The sequence below is a fragment of the Physeter macrocephalus genome, chromosome 20 (genome assembly GCF_002837175.3).
Source record: "Physeter macrocephalus isolate SW-GA chromosome 20, ASM283717v5, whole genome shotgun sequence".
NCBI lineage: Eukaryota > Metazoa > Chordata > Mammalia > Artiodactyla > Physeteridae > Physeter > Physeter macrocephalus.
The window spans coordinates 28,371,402-28,388,938 of NC_041233.1; the positions used below are offsets into that span (position 1 = coordinate 28,371,402).

The following is a 17,537-nucleotide window of genomic DNA, read 5'->3' on the forward strand; positions in this document are numbered from 1 at the left end:
AAAACAGAGGCCCACTGCGCCCCGGGCAGCTCGGTCACGTGGGGAGCATGCATCCAGCAGCCCCCTTCCTGGCCCCTGTGCCCAGTTTCATTTTACCAGCTGCAGGCTCACCTGACAAGTTATTCAGCTTGGGTGTACATGGGGACTGAGGGGACAGATAATCACGTTCAATGGTGATTTTGCTGACATCAACAGACCCAGGAAACACCACATTTTCTAAAGTAGTATTTCCCTCTCCTCTACTATTCATGCGTGTGATCGAAAGACCCAACCCCAGTTTTCTCCAAGAGAGACCCCTCCCTCCAGCCAGCCCAGTCCCCCCATTGACTCTGCTGTAAAGATGTTAGCCTTGCCCAAGAGAAGTCTGCCCTTGGCCCTCAGCTGCTGGGAGGCATTCTCTCAGTCCTTGGGATGTCATGTCTGAACAAAGTCTTTGTCTGGGGGTCTTGGGTCAGCCAGGTAGTAACAGTAAGATTGGAAGCAGGGGGAGCGTGGTAAACCACACAAGGAAGTCCAACAGTGTGATATACGTGGAAGCTTTGGGTCACGTGGAATCTGTCAAGCTCCAAAGTAGCTGAAGAGTAAGGTCAGCCATGTGAGCAGTCACCCCGGTTTATGTGATTGAGTCCCAGTAAAAACTCTGAGGTTCAGTGAGCTTCCCAGGTTTGCAAAATTCCTCATACTCTGTTATACATCAATGCTGGAAAAGTGCCACTGTCATGACTCCAAAGGGAGAGAACAGTGTAGAAGCTCTGTGCTTGGTATTTCCCTGTGTCTGCCCTGTGAGTCTCTTCCCTTGGCTGATTTCTTTTTCTTCCAACATCTTTACTGGCGTATAATTGCTTTACAGTGTTGTATTAGTTTCTGCTGTATAACAAAGTGAATCAGCTATACATATACATATATCCCCATGTCTCCTCCCTCTTGTGTCTCCCTCCCACCCTCCCTATCCCACACCTCTAGGTGGTCACAAAGCATGGAGTTGATCTCCCTGTGCTATGTGGCTGCTTCCCACTAGCTATCTGTTTTACATTTGGTAGTGTATATATGTCCATGCCACTCTCTCACTTCGTCCCAGCTTACCCTTCCCCTTCCCCGTGTCCTCAAGTCCATTCTCTACGTCTGTGTCTTTATTCCTGTCCTGACCCTATGTTCATCAGAACCATTTTTTTTTAGATTCCATATATAGAAAAACAAATACCGTATGCTAACCCACATACTTGGCTGATCCTTTCCTTGTAGTAAACTGGTTGTGAGCATAACAGCTTTCAATGAGTTCTGCGGTCCTTCTAACAAATTATCAAAGCTGGGGGTGGTTGAGGGAGCTCCCTGAACCTGCAGTTGGTGTCAGAAGTGAGTGGCCTTGTGGACTGCTCACCCTCTCCCCTTCTTCTGTATTATCTAAGTTCCACCCATGCATGGGGACCCAGACCTAGTCTCCCTTCCTACCTGAAGATGCCCTAAATTACTGCAGCCCAGAAAGCATGCCCTCTTCTGGACTCAAAGCTCGTGTTTCTCAAACTGCTTTTTAGCAAAACCCACAGGAAGAAATATATCTTACATCACAAACCAGTACACACTTACGTTTACGCAGTATATAGAGATCTGTATATATTACTGAAAGAAAAGTTTCACATAATCACATTGACCTTCCAGAGCAATATTTTTATCTAAGGCTGTTCAATCTCCTTTTTTTTTTTTTTAAAGATGATTGCTGTGACCCACTCTAACGCTCTTACAAATCAGTGACGAGTTGAGACTTGCAGTTTTAAGACACTCAGGTCTTGCCCACTACCTTGATCATTAATCACGTCGCTGCTTTACAATACATCTTGGGTTTTTCTGTCCCCTTAACTTTAATGTGTTCACGTCGTGTCTCTTTAAAGACCTGATTTAAAGTTTCAAAACAAACCTCAAAAGGACAATAACAATCCTATCTAATGCTTTTTTGGGCCACTTTCATGCTGGGCAGTATACTAAGAGCTTTTACATGCACCACCTAATTCTCACCACACACTGCTCCAAGGAAGGCAGTAGCATCATCCCTCATCACCAGTTTCACCCTACTGCACTAAGCTGGGAGAGGTTAACCAGCTTACCCAAGGACACACAGCACTAAAGTGGTAGAGCAGGATTAAGTCCATGAAGGTCTGATTCCAGAACCTGCTGTTAACCACTGGACACACTCCCTTTCCTTTCCACCCATTCTCATTCCCAGCCAGAGCCCCCCAGCCGACCTCCCTGCCCCTCAGTGGACGGGGTATCGACAACACGCAGGAATGTACAATCCTGGCCCAGTCAGCTCGGGGAGGAGGGAGCTGGCAAAAGTCTCCTCTTCACTCAATGCTCTTTTCAAGCAAGGGTCAGTGACCTTCTGCCTGCACGCAGCCCTCTGAAGCCTGTCTGTCAGGGTTCCCCTCATTCGTCTCCGGGAAATCTCCCTTCTTCCAGAATGCCAGTCACCCGTGCCTGCTTCTCCCCATCCTGCCTTCCCCGCACCAATTAAACTGTCACAGTCGACCAGCTTGGAGACAGGTGAGGGCAGCAAGAAATCCAAAGGAGGCAGGGAATTAAGGGGAGATGAGGCTTCTCCCAGAAGCCACTCTTCTGTTTTCTGTCAAACTGGTCTGAAGACTGGTCAGATGCGCCCACTATGGTCCCCAGTGACTCTCCAGTGGTGGGGAAGAGGCACAGCCTTGCGGAGAGGTGGCAGCTGCTTTGTGCGTCTGTTTGGGTACCCCCCAACGATGCCCAGGTCCTGGTGCTCCAGAGCTGGGTCTCAGAAGGAGTGGTTTTGGCTGGAGATTATGTGCATCCCTGACTCACAGATCAAGGAGGAAAATTTCCCCGAAAAACAGGTGCTTAGCCACAATGTATAAGAGATGCAGAAAACAAAGAATATTTAGGCTCTGCCCTACAGACCCATCCCGCTTTACATACTGCTTTCTGTGTTGCCTGGTATTAAAGGAATAGCTGGGGGGTCTAGGGCCTCCCTTCCCTAGTCTCAATAGCATTGCCCCTACATTTTCAAGATTTCAAAAGCAGTGGGGGGAAAAGGTATGATGCAAGAAGAGATACACTACCAAACATAAAATAGATAGCTAGTGGGAAGCAGCCGCATGGCACAGGGAGATCAGCTCGGTGCTTTGTGACCACCTAGAGGTGTGGGATAGGGAGGGTGGGAGGGAGACGCAAGAGTGAGGGGATATGGGGATATACGTATATGTATAGCTGATTCACTTTGTTATAAAGCAGAAACTGACACACCATTGTAAAGCAATTATACTCCAATAAAGATGTTAAAAAAAAAAAAAAAGAAGAGCTATCCACTGCAGAGAAACTCACACTGAGACATGTTTTGTATGGCAGAAGGCGGAGAATTCCCAATCAATCTCCGCTTAATCTTTGGCTATGAAGACTGCCCTCTGTCTGCCACCTGATCTTAACGGCACAAGAAACAGGAATGAGTGAGCAGATGAGCCAAGGGTCATCTACAGAGCAGAGATCCTTAGCTTAGGGTTCATGGACCAACTCGAGGGTCCCTGGCAGGCAAAAATTCCTATAGCGCTCATCAAATTCCCAAAAAGGTGCTTGACCCACAAAAGAACCACCACCATCGTACATAGTAGTCTACACACAGCGCTTTCCATCATTTTACTTGCCGTAGCTCCCACCTGTTACTCATTTGTCCTCCTCCAAGCATAGGTACACGCATGCATGAGACACACAGGTACCACGTGCCCCCTCCTTGCCTACCCGCCAGCCTCACCACGTACTCGATAACAGACTGTGCTCGAAGGCACAGCCAGGCTGCATAGCTGCCCAGAGCACATCTCAATTACTAATGCCGCTCTTTACAGACCTTGCCTTATTATTCCTGTTCATGCTATTATGAAGAGGGCAAAATCCTTAATGCACTCCTGGCCCACTTGCTCTTGCTGCTAGAGGAAAAAGCATGTGCCAGGTGGAGTCACCCGATAGCCCCATGTTTTCACCTTTCTCTACATAAGGACCCTGCAGTTCCCTCTAGGGCATCAGGATCAAGTGTATCTCAAACTGGGCTGTGGGTTCATTTTCTGCATTTTCTGAGGGGGCTGGGAGGACGAGGTAAAAACACCAGCTCTCAAAGGAAGAAATGGGAACTCTGTCTGAATAGGAGGTCTGCATGACTAGGAACATGGGTAGAATATCTTTGTTGAGAAGGACAAATGCCTCACTGTAGATTCCAACATCTAATAGGTAGACAGACCCTGGAGCCCTACCTATGGTTTCCTCCTGAGAGAATAATGATCAGTGAAAGGTAGTATGAGTATTTTCCATTTGGACATCAGACTGATGAAGCAGCTCTACTAGAATCCGGGTTATCATAATGGAATGGTCATCTCTTTTCCAGCTCTGAAAATATCTGAGCTCTGGGTTCTATATTGAAGCAGAGCCTAATGCCATCCTAAAATTAACTGCCAAGTTTCCATGTAAAAAGTGAAAAGTCAGGAGATAGCGATATAGCTCAGACTTGAGACCATATCTGGGAAGAAAGGTCCAGAGATGCTTTCGGTTTTGTTTTTGAAAGGGCCGTAAGAGTTTCATCAGCAGACCCTAACGCTCAGCAAATTGGCAACTTTAAGGGTGATGAAACTACAGCCAGGGTTTATCTATGTTAACCCATGCTTTTATACCCACATATGTTAGAAATTAAACCAAGGTTCACGCAATGTGCCCATTTAGCCGAGCAAGTCAGAAAATAGTCTCGAGCAATTATCAACACTGACACGCTTAGTATAATCAACTGTTTTGGTCAAGTTAATACACCAGTAGAACAGACAGATTTGGGCCTCTTTTCTTATAAAGAATCTGACAATTTAAGGGGGTTATGTTCACTTCCATTTATGTCCTGGAAAATACACTCTTGTGACTTAGCAACCATGTTTAAAAAAACTCTTGCAGTTCTTAAATAAACAGAGTGTATGTTTATGAGGTCCTAATGACGTTATTTTCAGGGATGATGTAGAGTTAGCGATATGTGGCTTTGGGGATTTACAGTAAGTTGTGGGTGATTTATTGCTGTGACATACAGTATTTGCCTAGAGAAAGGTGGACATTCACTTATGCAGCGTTGGAAGACGTGTTAAATGGGAAACAAGCTGGGGCATGTAGAGACCAAGGACTCCTCACCATGGAGAGAGCAGGGCCCCTTTTTGGGAGACAGAGGTCCAAGAGTTAAGAATATTTTCTGGCACTCAGGGAGCAGAGCTAATTCAAGACCAGAAAAAGAGACAGTTTAGAACAGAGATTGAAAACGGCTTACGGAGGTGTTTTGTTTGGCCCATAGAGCGCTTTTAAAAGTGGTGGAGTCATGGGCAACGGTTTAAAACTGAAGATTCAACATGAAGGCCCAATTTCTTCTCTTCTCTCTCAGGGGAAGATCTGCCTGTACGAGTCTGCATTTTTGCTTGGGGACAGCCAGCCGGAGCTGGGAAGTCATTTCAGGGAAGGCTCGGGCTCTCAGCTCCTCCTGGCCCTCACATACCTGCTGGCCTCATTTCTAACATCTGCCCACCCCTTTCTACTTAAGCTTGCAAACCTCAGGGCAGGAAATGTTCTTTTTTACTGTGGTACTTTCAGTGAACAGACCTCTTACACTGGCAAGACTCATTTTCAGATATAAGAATGGACAAAGCACATGTGTCTCCAAAACGCAACAGGAAAGCAAGATTATTCGGTTTTCTTTTAAAAATCGACATATCCACGGGTGCCATTTTTGATTAGATGATGCGTTGCTGACGTTAATATTTCCCAAAGCCAAATCATAAGACGTGGTTTGAAATGGAATGTTTAGTTTTATTTTCTCGTCTGAAACAATTAGATGACACTGGGAGGGGTGTGGTAAGAGGCGTCTGTCTCTGGGCATGTTTTCTTATCTGTGAAAATTTCCAGACGGTTGGGGCTAACAGGAAGGGGAGGAAAAAGAGCCAACTTCTCCATCAGGCACCGCAGACCCAGGGCCGAGGGCCCACCACACTTCTAGCCAACCACAAAAATGGATGAATTCCAAATTCTTTAAAACCAGAAGAAAAAAATAAATATAACAATGAATAGGTCATAATGACTCTAGCCTGGATTATACTCATCTTTATAGGAACACAGCAGTAAAACATAACTTTTTTTTATTTTTAATTTTTTTTATGTATTTATTTTTTTTTGCTGTACGCAGGCCTCTCACTATTGTGGCCTCTCCCGTTGCAGAGCACAGGCTCCAGACGCACAGGCTCAGCGGCCATGGCGCACGGGCCCAGCCGCTCGGCGGCATGTGGGACCCTCCCGGATCGGGGCACTAACCCGTATCCCCTGCATCAACAGGTGGACTCTCAACCACTGTGCCGCCAGGGAAGCCCTAACTTTTAATATTCTTTTTGGAGAAAGAGACCCAAGAAGGCAAAAGTACCTAGAGCCCATGAAAATCACCATGCAGCCCCTCCAAGCAAATGCTGGTCTCCAGGCCAGCATCTCGGGTTGAGCCGTGGCGGGTTTGCCCATAGCATGACCTCACTTAGCCAGGACTGTCATCCCCCCATGCCCCTGGATGCTCTGCACGTGGCAAATTCATAAATGAGGTCCCTGTAAGGCACGTTACACCCTGACCTCAGTTTCAGAAAGACGGAGCAGCTGCCTTTCAGCCAGCCACTTCTGGAAAAGTGTCCAAAGGTTTTCATCATGTGCAACTGGAGAATAGGTATCACCACCACTAGAGACAGTTTGCTTTTCTGATTCCGTTATGCCATTCTGAAAGCATTCTCAGTCCTTAATCTCAGTGGCCAACTTCAAGGCAGGGCTTCGCTGGACTCAGCACATACTGAAAACAAAATCCAAGAGGCCAAAGTGTGTGCCATAATGAGAGCCCCTCTTATGGATTCCTAGAGGTGGGGGGGAGACTGAGTTTTCTGTCTCCTCAACTCAAAATCTCCCCAGGGCCCAAACACTCTATAAGATCCAGCTATCTTTTCAGCTTCTGAACCTTCAGCACTTATTGTTAGCAAAGCTCATATTAGAAATTGATGATACATAGCCTAGTGATACCTCACTTGTTACCTTGTTTTGTTACCTCATTTTTCCTATATTTATGGCTGGACTTCCTGAACCTTGTGAAAATATATATAATTTAAACATCTTAATGGAAAAAAATCTAGCCTTATACATAGTATTTGAAATCCCCCAATACCTAGAAAAATGTCTCACACACAGTCAGTACTTAACATATACCTATTACTTTATTGATACCTTTAAGGTATATGGCTCTCAGCCCCATCTCTGTTATTATGATGAGACTGGTGGCCAATCCTCCCATGCTATGCTTTCCCATCCATTTATAGGTAGGACAGGATTGTCCCCTACGTACACACATGCACGCACACACAAACATACACATGCCCTTCTCCCAAATTCTGGGAACAGTGACATGTACATCCGAAAAGTCCCAAGGGCATCCTCACTGCAATGGATTCTATTTTTACAACACAAATAACTCATCACTGACCAGGGTCTCCCCAAAGCTTTAATTTGTCAGGCTGTCAGGAAGAAGGAAAAGAGAAATAAAAGTAAAGGCAGAGGTCACGTCTGTGTGCAGCCCATAAACCCCGTGATGAAGCTGTACCCGTCAACACCACACCTCAGCATAACCATGGCTGTGTTAAGCATGAGTTCTGTCCCTGTGTTTGGATTAAGCCATTCTGAGCTCTAACCTTTCCCTCCAGCTGGCTTCTGTACTGATCTCTTGGCAGTTTCTGAATGCATGTCTGGCTGTGGCTTTAGGTAAAGGACCAGAGCTGGGCAATGGGGAGAAGATCCAGTCCTCTGGTGGTATAAACACATGTTAATTGCAGAAGACATAGCTAGCTAAATGGGTCTTAAAGGGAATGCATCTTCTTCATTTGCCCTGAAACAATCATTCTTTTAAAAAAAAAAAAAAAAAAAAGCCAGAGGGCTGAGTGTCAGATAACCCAAAGGTTTCTTTTTAAATTCTAGAGAGTGGTGAAAAGAGAAGAAATAATTCATTCTAATTTTGGAGGGTAGAGTAGATATGGGTTTATAGAAATAGTTATCAGATAGTGTTTTCATAGGAGAAACAAATGAGCAGTGGGGCAAAATGTCCTCAAAAGTTATGTGTAACAAATTCCAAACAGCCCAGACCAATGCGTTCAGCCTGGTCAACCTTCCACAACAGAGCAGAACTCTTACTTCCCCTCTGAAATAGTACAGGAAAAATAAAAAGAAAAAAGAAAAAGAAAGAAAGGAAAGAAAGAGGAGAGAGAGAGAGAGAAAGAAAGAAAAGCAGGACCATAAGATCAAGAAATTCAAAGCCTCTTGCCAATAGGGATGAAATAACTAATCTCCCAAGCACCCACCTGGCTGGGTTTGGTCTTTTCCACCTGGGGTTATCTTTGTTCTTTTCCATGTCCCTAAAGATTCCCCCAAGATAACAGCCTGAAACTCCAGAATTGCGTAAAAGATCATTATTGGCATTGCTAGTCAACGGATAATATTCACTATCACATCTTTATTCATTTTTTATTTAGTAGAAAGAAACCAAAAGATCAAGTAGAGAAGGGACTGGACTGGGCAGGAAGAGCTCAGACTTCTGGCTCTAGTTCAGCCCCTGGCTGGTTGAGTGACCTTGAGAAGGTCACTCAGCCCTCACTCGGCAGGAGAGGACGCTGAGGCACAGGGAACAGTATTACCAGGTGGACTCTGAAGCCTCTTCAAGTTCTAGCATTTTATTCTAAAGTTGTCTTTTGCAGTAAGCCTGGAAGGTCTAGCTCCATCTTCCTTCCCGCTCCTAACAGCCTTTGATTTTTGCCTCAGGAAACGCCAAAGATGAGCAGTTCCCTTGATGCTTCTAAGTGCGGTCGCATGCGGTGCCTCTGTGTCTCCCTCAAAGTGAGAAGTGAACAAGGAAGCCGAGACCACTGCACAGCGTGGAAGACGGAAGGAACAAGAGCGCTTACCCCCTTGGCATACCTGTCTTCTCTACCAGGTTTACAGCCCACTGATGAAAGAAGGGCAGTTGGAAAAACCAGATGAGGTAGGATGGTTGAGTTCGGGTTGCTCCCATGCCTGAGAATCAAGGGTTACCATTCAAGGTTAAATTCTGAAAGGGGACAGGACTTCCCACTGGGAGTTATTTACAGCCTCTCTGCCCCGAAGGCCTCTCCTCTTCCCCCAGCCTGCAGTGGGCTCGCCTCCTCCACCATCTGACATGCCATTCTTTCAACAGCTGCTGGCTCTCCTGTCGTGCTCCCTTCACAGATGTGCAGTGCTGTTCTGAACATCCTGCCCTTGAACTTTCCCTACCCATAATTTTCCAAACCAAAGCCTGGCAGTAAAAATGTCAGTGAGGGATGGAGAAAACTGGGGGGAGTATTTAAAGAGGAAAAAGAAAGAATACGGAGATGCTTTACACCCACAGCGATTTGTGTTGACTTCCTCAACAAAGGTTAAATGCATGCCACAACGTCTCGAAAAGGGCATAAAGGTGGAGAGCTGGAGCAGATTTCTCAGAACACTACCAGAAAGATCAGGCTCCATAAAGGAGCTGGGTCCAGAATAAAATGGTGAGCTTCCTTCTCGATGCCACGGGCTGCCCAGCTGTTCCTGCTATGTGGCAGGGGGTGTGCTAATGGTGACAGTGAAAGTAGCATTCACAGTCCTTTACAGGTTACAGTGCACCATCGTGGAAGTAACCTACACTGTCCTCACAGCTCTGTCAGGTGCCCACTACGAGGTCATCACCTGTGTGCAAGACTGGAGGTGGAGGCTGGATATCTTACATGGTTTCAAAGACCTCCAAAGAAACCTCCTTGGGATCAAATTTTCCTAAAGTCCACGGGTTTGATATGCACACAATGCGCTAACTAACTCTGTAAGCATACAATGCACCACTATAACAAATTAACTATACCCTGCAACTCTCTAAAGAGACAAAAGAAACTAATGGGGAAGCAGAGCCTCTCTGGTTATCTACTTTAGTCTGCCAAATAACTGGCTCAGAGACCTAGGTAAGGATGGGGAGGGCAAAAGGGCTTTCCACCGGGAAAGAATCCCTTAAGTCGGAGGGGTCCTTAAGACATGATCAACTTTCCCTGTTCTTTGCTAACTACACCTTAGTCCATCACGAAATGCTGCCACCCCACTGAGCTGAAAGGGAAGAGAGTAGTTTTAGAGCCACAGTTTAGGAAGAAATGAATCAAGGCCCAAACAGACATGAGATAGCACATGGCCCACACGCCCCATGTCCCAGTGAGAAGACTCACAGGGCCCTCGTGAGCACAGCTGCCTTGCAGACTTGGCCCCAAAGGTGCGAAATGGGGAGATGAAGAACAATTGAGAAAACAAGACAGATGAAGTGGCAGGATGAAGTTACGTGACCTCTCTTGAAATATCTCACTGGACCCGCGTAGTCACTTCCACATCTGGAATTTTACTTCCTGACTTGGAAGAGAGGTGCCTTCAGACACATGGATTCAAAATCCTGGCCCCACGACTTACTAGCTGCATGGTTTGGGGCAAATATTGCAGTTTCATCTGTAAAGTGGGAAAGGTCATAGTACCCACCCTATCAAGTTGCTAGTAGAATTTAATGAGACTGCACATATAATTCATTTTAAAGTGCTTAGCGCTATACCTCGACACAGCACAGGATCAGTGAATGTTCTTCCCTCCACCACCCGGCCCTCTCTTCCTTTTTTTTTTTTTTTTTTTTTTTGCGGTACGCGGGCCTCTCACTGTTGCGGCCCCTCCCGTTGCGGAGCACAGGCTCCGGACGCGCAGGCTCAGCGGCCATGGCTCACGGGCCCAGCCGCTCCGCGGCATGCGGGATCCTCCCGGACCGGGACACAAACCCGCGTCCCCTGCATCGGCAGGCGGACTCCCAACCACTGCGCCACCAGGGAAGCCCCCTCTCTTCCCTTTTAAGGAGAATTTCTAGGCAAAGGGTTTAGAGCCTGGCTGTGTGAAGATTTGGGCAGGTAAAATGGTGGGGTAACTAGCCAGTTCTGTTAAAGCTCTTGGTATCCCATTACATCAATGATGCCCATGTTATTTTTAGAGACTATGAAAACAACCTGGTCAATTTCTACTGCAGTCTTAAAGATAGTTTTCTTTAACCATAGCCAACCTCAAGCAATTTGACCGTGTGGAAAATATTCAGCATGATCACACTGAAGCTGTCTCGAATGAATGAATGAATGAATGGATATAAAACGAATGAATCACTGAGTACAAATGTAAAATTCTAAGGACTGGGGGAAGGCCCCTTTCACATCGCAACACCACTGTCAGCCTGGAATCTGGTCCAAATTTTGGATGCTCTCCAAAATTTGTGCTGCTTTTCCCTTCCCCTTCCTAATGTCCATACCCCCCAAAACAGCACTGCTGATACCAGAAGCCAAGAGCAAAGACCGGTGAAGTCAGCAGGCGCCCCCACTGTGTACCAGCCATTTTGGAGCAGATAAAGTCATTAAGGAAAAATTTAACAATGTATAACCTTTCAGCTTTACTCTGCTCACAGCAGGTAGCATGCCTTTTAGAGACACAAGCCAGCACTGAAGTCACCAGTGAGCAGGACTTGACCTTCATTTTCAGTGTGTGCAACGTTAAATATTCATAATCCACTGAACTGCAGCATAAGAAGTAGTGGAGTTTAAACATGAATCAAAGGGATAAATATCTTCACACAGGTGAGTCATCCTTTCCAAGAATACCCCTGGAAAAAATGCAAATACCCAGGTCCCTGAGCCTCTACCTCTTCCAGCGTTCTTCCCTTGAAATTCTAGAAGCAGCAGGAACTGATGCATTATGCAGTCCATGAATCCTGCCCTCACACTGACATCTTTGAGTCTTTTTTTCTTTTTTTTCTTTATCTATTAGAGAAGAATTACTGATCCTATGTCAAAGGGAGGAAATTAGACAGGGATGGGACCAGCAATGGTGACATTATCACCCACGGGGCGTCTCGGGGCACTTCTGACTTCGTTGTACAATTTTTTAAAAATCTTTGCTTCACACAAGATCAGAGTATGTGGGAGTAAAGGGGGGGGCGTGTAGGTATCGAGAGACGTCAAAATTAGAAGTTGGAGTGCCTTAAATTGGGCACCTTTAAAAAGAATGAAAGTTAAGAGAGTAAATCCTAGGAGTGCTCATCACAAGGAAAAAAAACGTTTTTTCTTTTTCTTTAATTTTGTATCTATATGAGATGCTGGGTGTTCACTAAACTTATTGGGGTAATCATTTCATGATGTACATAAGTCAAATCATTATGCTGTACAACTTAACTTATACAGGGCTGTATGTCAATCATATCTCAATAAAACTGTCAGGAAAAAAAAAAGGAAAAAGAACTGGAGTTTTTTGGGATAGTATCTGCCTCGTGTGGCCATTTAATGTCTTTGGAGGGATGGAACTACTGTGTGTGGGGGGCTTAATGCTTCTCTGTGTCTGTTAAGGAATTGACATCTGTGTCCATCCAAAGATTGGGTGGAACATCTCCCTCTGCTTGGGTGTTTCTAGAAAGTCTACTGCTGGGATGATGAAGCATAATGTTAACATAGTTTCATGTCATTCTCTTCGGCTTTCCAATCTAGGAGCTCTGAGCACTATCTGTCTCGGCCAGATAGTAATCCCTTGAGGCTGCACAAGTGATTCTTCTGTGGTGACCACTCTAAGAAAATTACACCCAAAGAAGGGCCTCCCAAACCCTTGAATGTAAAAGACCTACTCAGGGATCCATCCTGACTTAACAATGGAAAAGGAAAGAAGTTTGGGAGAAGAAGTCTTTGGAAATGACTTACGTGCTGCCTCTTGATGGTGAAATAAGCTTTGAAAGGTCAAGAAAATCATAAACCCACCAATTATGACATTTATCTGAACTGCCTGTCCACTCATACAACCTGCATTGGCCTGCCCTGACAGTGAGTTAGCAGAGCCGACCAACAGAGCCTGTTTTCTATACTAATGTGCGCTCCTTGCCCTATTTAAAGGGCTAGGTCAGAGAGCCTCACATCTTGAACTTGTGCTGCTGGGGCATATTCCCCACCAATTTGGTTAAAACTCACCGAGACAAAAGCCATTTCACGGACCATGGCTGCCCAATTAGGTTCACACAAGGGAAAGCCTATGCACTGTCTTTTGATTTATTTATTCCAAGAGTATAAATACTAACTAAAATTCATCTGAAGAATACTAGGTACTTTTTCCCAAGGTGATGATTTAGCGTAACTTCCAAGAGACGTTCGAAGCTCTCTTTCCGAGATGCCCAGATGGCCAGCCAAACCACGAGTGTGTAAAACCGGCGACAGTTTTGAATGAAAAGGAGGGATGAATTTTAAGCATTTACATTCTGCTTTCTTACCCGCTTTTCATTTGCATCTTATGTGTGGATAGAACTTCTTGTTTACTATGCTTGATTATAATTTATCTAATGGGCTCTCTTTTCATTCCTGGGAATGACTCTATGGCTGATCGTGGAGGTAACTTTTAGATTCTACTTCGATTCATCCCCTCCCTTACACAGTAAGCATCCTTACTGGCTTTCCCCAGGAAGACAGCAGACCCTTGGTACTGACTATGCTGATGAGGTCCCCCATAGGACAAACTCCTGGGGTTTGACCTCAGAACCCAAGGTAGTAATTCCAATGAAAAGCAGAAAGGGCTACACAAATAAACATAAGATCTTCTTATAAACAAAAAGGCTCACTATGCCAAACCACTCAGTTTAGTGACAGAGAAGAAAGACTGAGATTAGGATGAGGCTAGAATAGCCCCCAGGGAGAGTGAGGACAGGCTTGGTTCTAAGACTCTTGGCATTATTGCTGGGAAAAGCTGAGCACAGGACCGAAGGTCCATCCTTAGAATGGACTCTTTGCAAGTCCAAAAAAGAAACCAGAACCAGAGAGGGTTCCCAGTACTGGCTTTCCCCGGCTCAGCAGAATCATAACTAAATCCAAAGGACACTGAAGTGGTGTGCAGGGCATCCAGGGGAGAGGGTCTTGCCTTGGGAGATTCTATTCCTTTCCCTCCTTTCATGTGGAGCTGAGAACACCAAGGACTACAGAGCAAAAGACCTCCCCATGGTAGAGACTGTAAAAAAAGGACACAATTCAAATCCATCTGACGAGAGCATTTTATTTCTGAGAAATACAGAGGAGCAAAAAGCAAGAGACAAGGAAAGAAGGCGCCAAGGCATCTGTCCTTCTGGCCGATCACCACACTCACCTCCACGCAAGGGTTTGCCTGCTGGGGCTCAAGGACTACATGCCGGAAACTACTTTCTGAGCCCCGGCACAGAAGTTGGCAGGGTACGCACCCCATGACTTGTGAGAATACTCCTCACCTCCTGGGGAGAAAATGGAGAAGTAAGGCCAGGGGCTTTAAAAGATCTTTGGTTCAATTCAAATATGATCGAGAATTATTAAGAGGAGATATTTAAATGGGGCTTACCTTCAATGACATACCAATTGGAGTTTTCCCAACTTAAAAAACTCTTCTCTTTCTCGGCCAGGAAGAGCTGACGGAAGAGTGCGTGGAATCTCAACTCCTGGAGGACTTTTAAAGGCCCCTCCACCTAAGATGGACAGGGGCAGCCCAGCCTCGTGCACTGGGATGGGGCTGAAAGACCGCTGATATTCTAGATGTGGCGGGTTCCCAAAGACAGGTGGTGATGTTTTCTTTATTTTCCTTGCCATGATTTTGGCTCAACACCCAAATGCACAAAATCCTTTGGCTGGTGACCAGTAACTCTGAGAAATTCAGAGTTTAGGCATGCATGAAATTACTACAGAAAAAGAGCCACAGAAAAAGAACACTAAGCTCAAAATTCAAGCACACCAGGCTCTGAGCCAACAGGGATACCAAGCAGGTTTCCTCAGATCAAACTCCAGCATCCAGGTATACCAGGGTGAGGGTTCAGGGAACCAAAAACACTCTTACAGTGGATGACGTAGGCAAAGAGCTCAAGGCCACCATCCAGGTGTCAGGTGCATGTCCCCACAGAAAGGAGTCAGACCAGCTCAGCTCCAGTTTCCCAAATGCTGTCAACTTCAAGCTTGTGACGGAACATTTGGAACAAACGATGTGCCGAGGGGGCGACACGTGCAGGAACCAGGGCAGAACTGGCTGCCACCTAGCAGCTCTGCTCAGTGCCCCCTTCTGCCCTCCTTCAAAGCCTTTTCTGTCCATGGCTCAGACAGACCCCACCCCAGGCTCACCCCAGAGCACCAGTTCACTCAGCTGGCACCTCAGGGGTCTGCACGAGTGTCCACTAGAGGAAACGTCAGATGGCCATGGGCCTCCACCTCTGGGAGTCATCACAAACTCCTCCATCCCATCTCCTTACCTTCACAAGTCAAGAAGCACCAGCCGGTGATGCTTCAGCTGAATATTCAGTTGGCAGGCACAAAGGATAGCATCAGGCTTTCTATGCTGACCTCCAATAAGAGTAAAGCTTTGGAAACCCTCACAAGAAAAGGATCCTACCACCACGGCAAGAATGGCTCAGACCCTCACCGACTGGACACCATGACTCTCTCAGAGGTTGCAAATTCACATCAGAGCCCTCGTGGCCTCTTGACATCTTCAGTGCAAATACTGCACCAGGAAACAGCTATTTGAAAATCAGTAATACCCAGGGAAAAGGTATGATGACCTCAGATCCCTCTCCCGCCCTCCTAGGCCAGCATAATCAAAGTAGTCTTCCTCGTGAGAGCTTGCTTTCGCATTCAGAAAATCCGCACAGACAGCCCTGCCTTCCTCCAAAAGTTCCACACTCAGGAGGCTCTTGCAAAGGTTGGTGTTAACGTTAATCAACTGATCAAATGTAAAGGCTCGTGATGGTTTTAGGAAAGAGGGCAAGACAACGTATTTGAATACTCACTTTGACGAATCTATGAAGTATATTACAAGTGCACCAATGCTGAGAGCAAAGACTAAGACCACCTGCAAAAGAAGAGAAAAACACCATCAGTTAAGAGTTGAATGCTGGGAAGTTTGCTTATTTATTTTTTGGACACATGCAGCTGCAGCTCGGAACATGGTGTTTTCAGGGGCCTGCTTGGCAACGTCTTCCCCTTGCCGCGCCCGCATACTACCCTGCGCACGGTTCCTCACCTCGCAGTGGACAGCAACCTCACTGCTGGCCAACAGGGCGCAGGGCAGACTTTTGTATCCCTGGGCACTGGGGTTTCATCTGGCCCTGTTATCTCAGGGTCCAGCTTCTCTGCAGCTGAAGTCAACACACTTCGGTGGGAAAAAAGCAGGTAAAAAAATTGCAGTGATACAATTTTTCATATTATATGTAACCTAGGCCCCAAAGGAACTCAGAGACAGGGAACATCAATTTTTAACCGCTTTGCCGAGGTATAATTTACATACCATAAATTCACCCATCTTAAGTGTACGGTTCAGTCAATGACTTTGAGTAAATTTATCAAGTTATGCAACCAGCAGTGTAATCTACTTTCAGAACATTTTCATCACCCCGGAAAAATCCCTCCTGCCCATTAACAGTTAATACCTGTTCGCACCACCGACCCTAAACAAACACTAATTTACTAACTTATTTTCAGTTTCTGTACAAGAAATATTAATCAAAAAGCACAAATTTTGGGCTTGCCTGGGGGCGCAGTGGTTGGGAGTCCGCCTGCCGATGCAGGGGACGCGGGTTCGTGCCCCGGTCCGGGAGGATCCCACATGCCGCGGAGCGGCTGGGCCCGTGAGCCATGGCCGCTGAGCCTGCGCGTCCGGAGCCTGTGCTCCGCAACGGGAGAGGCCGCAACAGTGAGAGGCCCGCGTACCACAAAAAAAAAAAAAAAGCACAAATTTGGTGTCTGTATAAATGTCCGTATATGCGTATGTATGCATATTTATATTCATTGCATGAATGTGTGTGTCTACATGTGGTTGTACTACTACTTCTCGGGTATTCTGGGGACGGTTTAGGCGCAGGAAGCCAAATTAGGTAATACGATTGGCCAGGTATATGACAACGTTGTTCTTCTTTACACTCTTCACTCAAAATTAATCACCCCTGATACAAAAGACAGTTTTGGCATCTCCTTCAAAGGATACCTGTCACAGTAAAGTCCATCAAACGAATATGCAGCAGATGAGGCTGATGCTGACACTTCTGTCCTCACTCCACACTCTAATTTCTTTATTTACTCCTTCACAGAGGAGGCTAGGAGTGCAACTAAAAGGATGTACAAAAATATAAAAGATGCCAAGAGCCAACAATAAGCTTGAGAACCAAAAATAAACACCAGCATCACACATAATGCCAGGGGGCAATAAATATCTAGTAGACGTGCTAATATCCTAAAGGGACAGCAGGGTGAAGGGTGTGAGAAGTGTCAGCCTCTTCGGCATATCTTCAAATTGACATCCCTGTGGCACTGGCTGGTGGATAGAGGTGAATCCCGGTTTAGGTGACGATTAGGCATGATGGAGTCGTGTGTGTGTGTGTGTGTGTGTGTGTGTGTTCACATGCACATGAG

The 17,537-nt window shown here is 46.0% G+C and overlaps 1 protein-coding gene across 26 annotated transcripts in view; it reads right to left on the reverse strand.

Annotated features, from left to right (window-relative positions):
• The window catches only part of KCNMA1 (potassium calcium-activated channel subfamily M alpha 1), a 761,872-nt gene that overhangs the window by 384,638 nt on the left and 359,697 nt on the right, over positions 1-17,537 (reverse strand). For 23 of the 26 annotated variants that reach the window (XR_003677585.2, XM_055080882.1, XM_055080883.1 and 20 more), the window contains one exon: positions 15,920-15,981. Coding sequence is in view for 23 of the 26 variants with exons in the window: in XM_055080882.1 (XP_054936857.1) it covers positions 15,920-15,981 (62 nt within the window). In the remaining 3 variants the exon portion in view is untranslated. Of the gene's footprint in view, positions 1-14,162; positions 15,982-17,537 lie in introns of those variants that run through there. The other 3 variants (XR_003677584.2, XM_028481465.2, XM_028481464.2) reach the window with 3 other exon arrangements.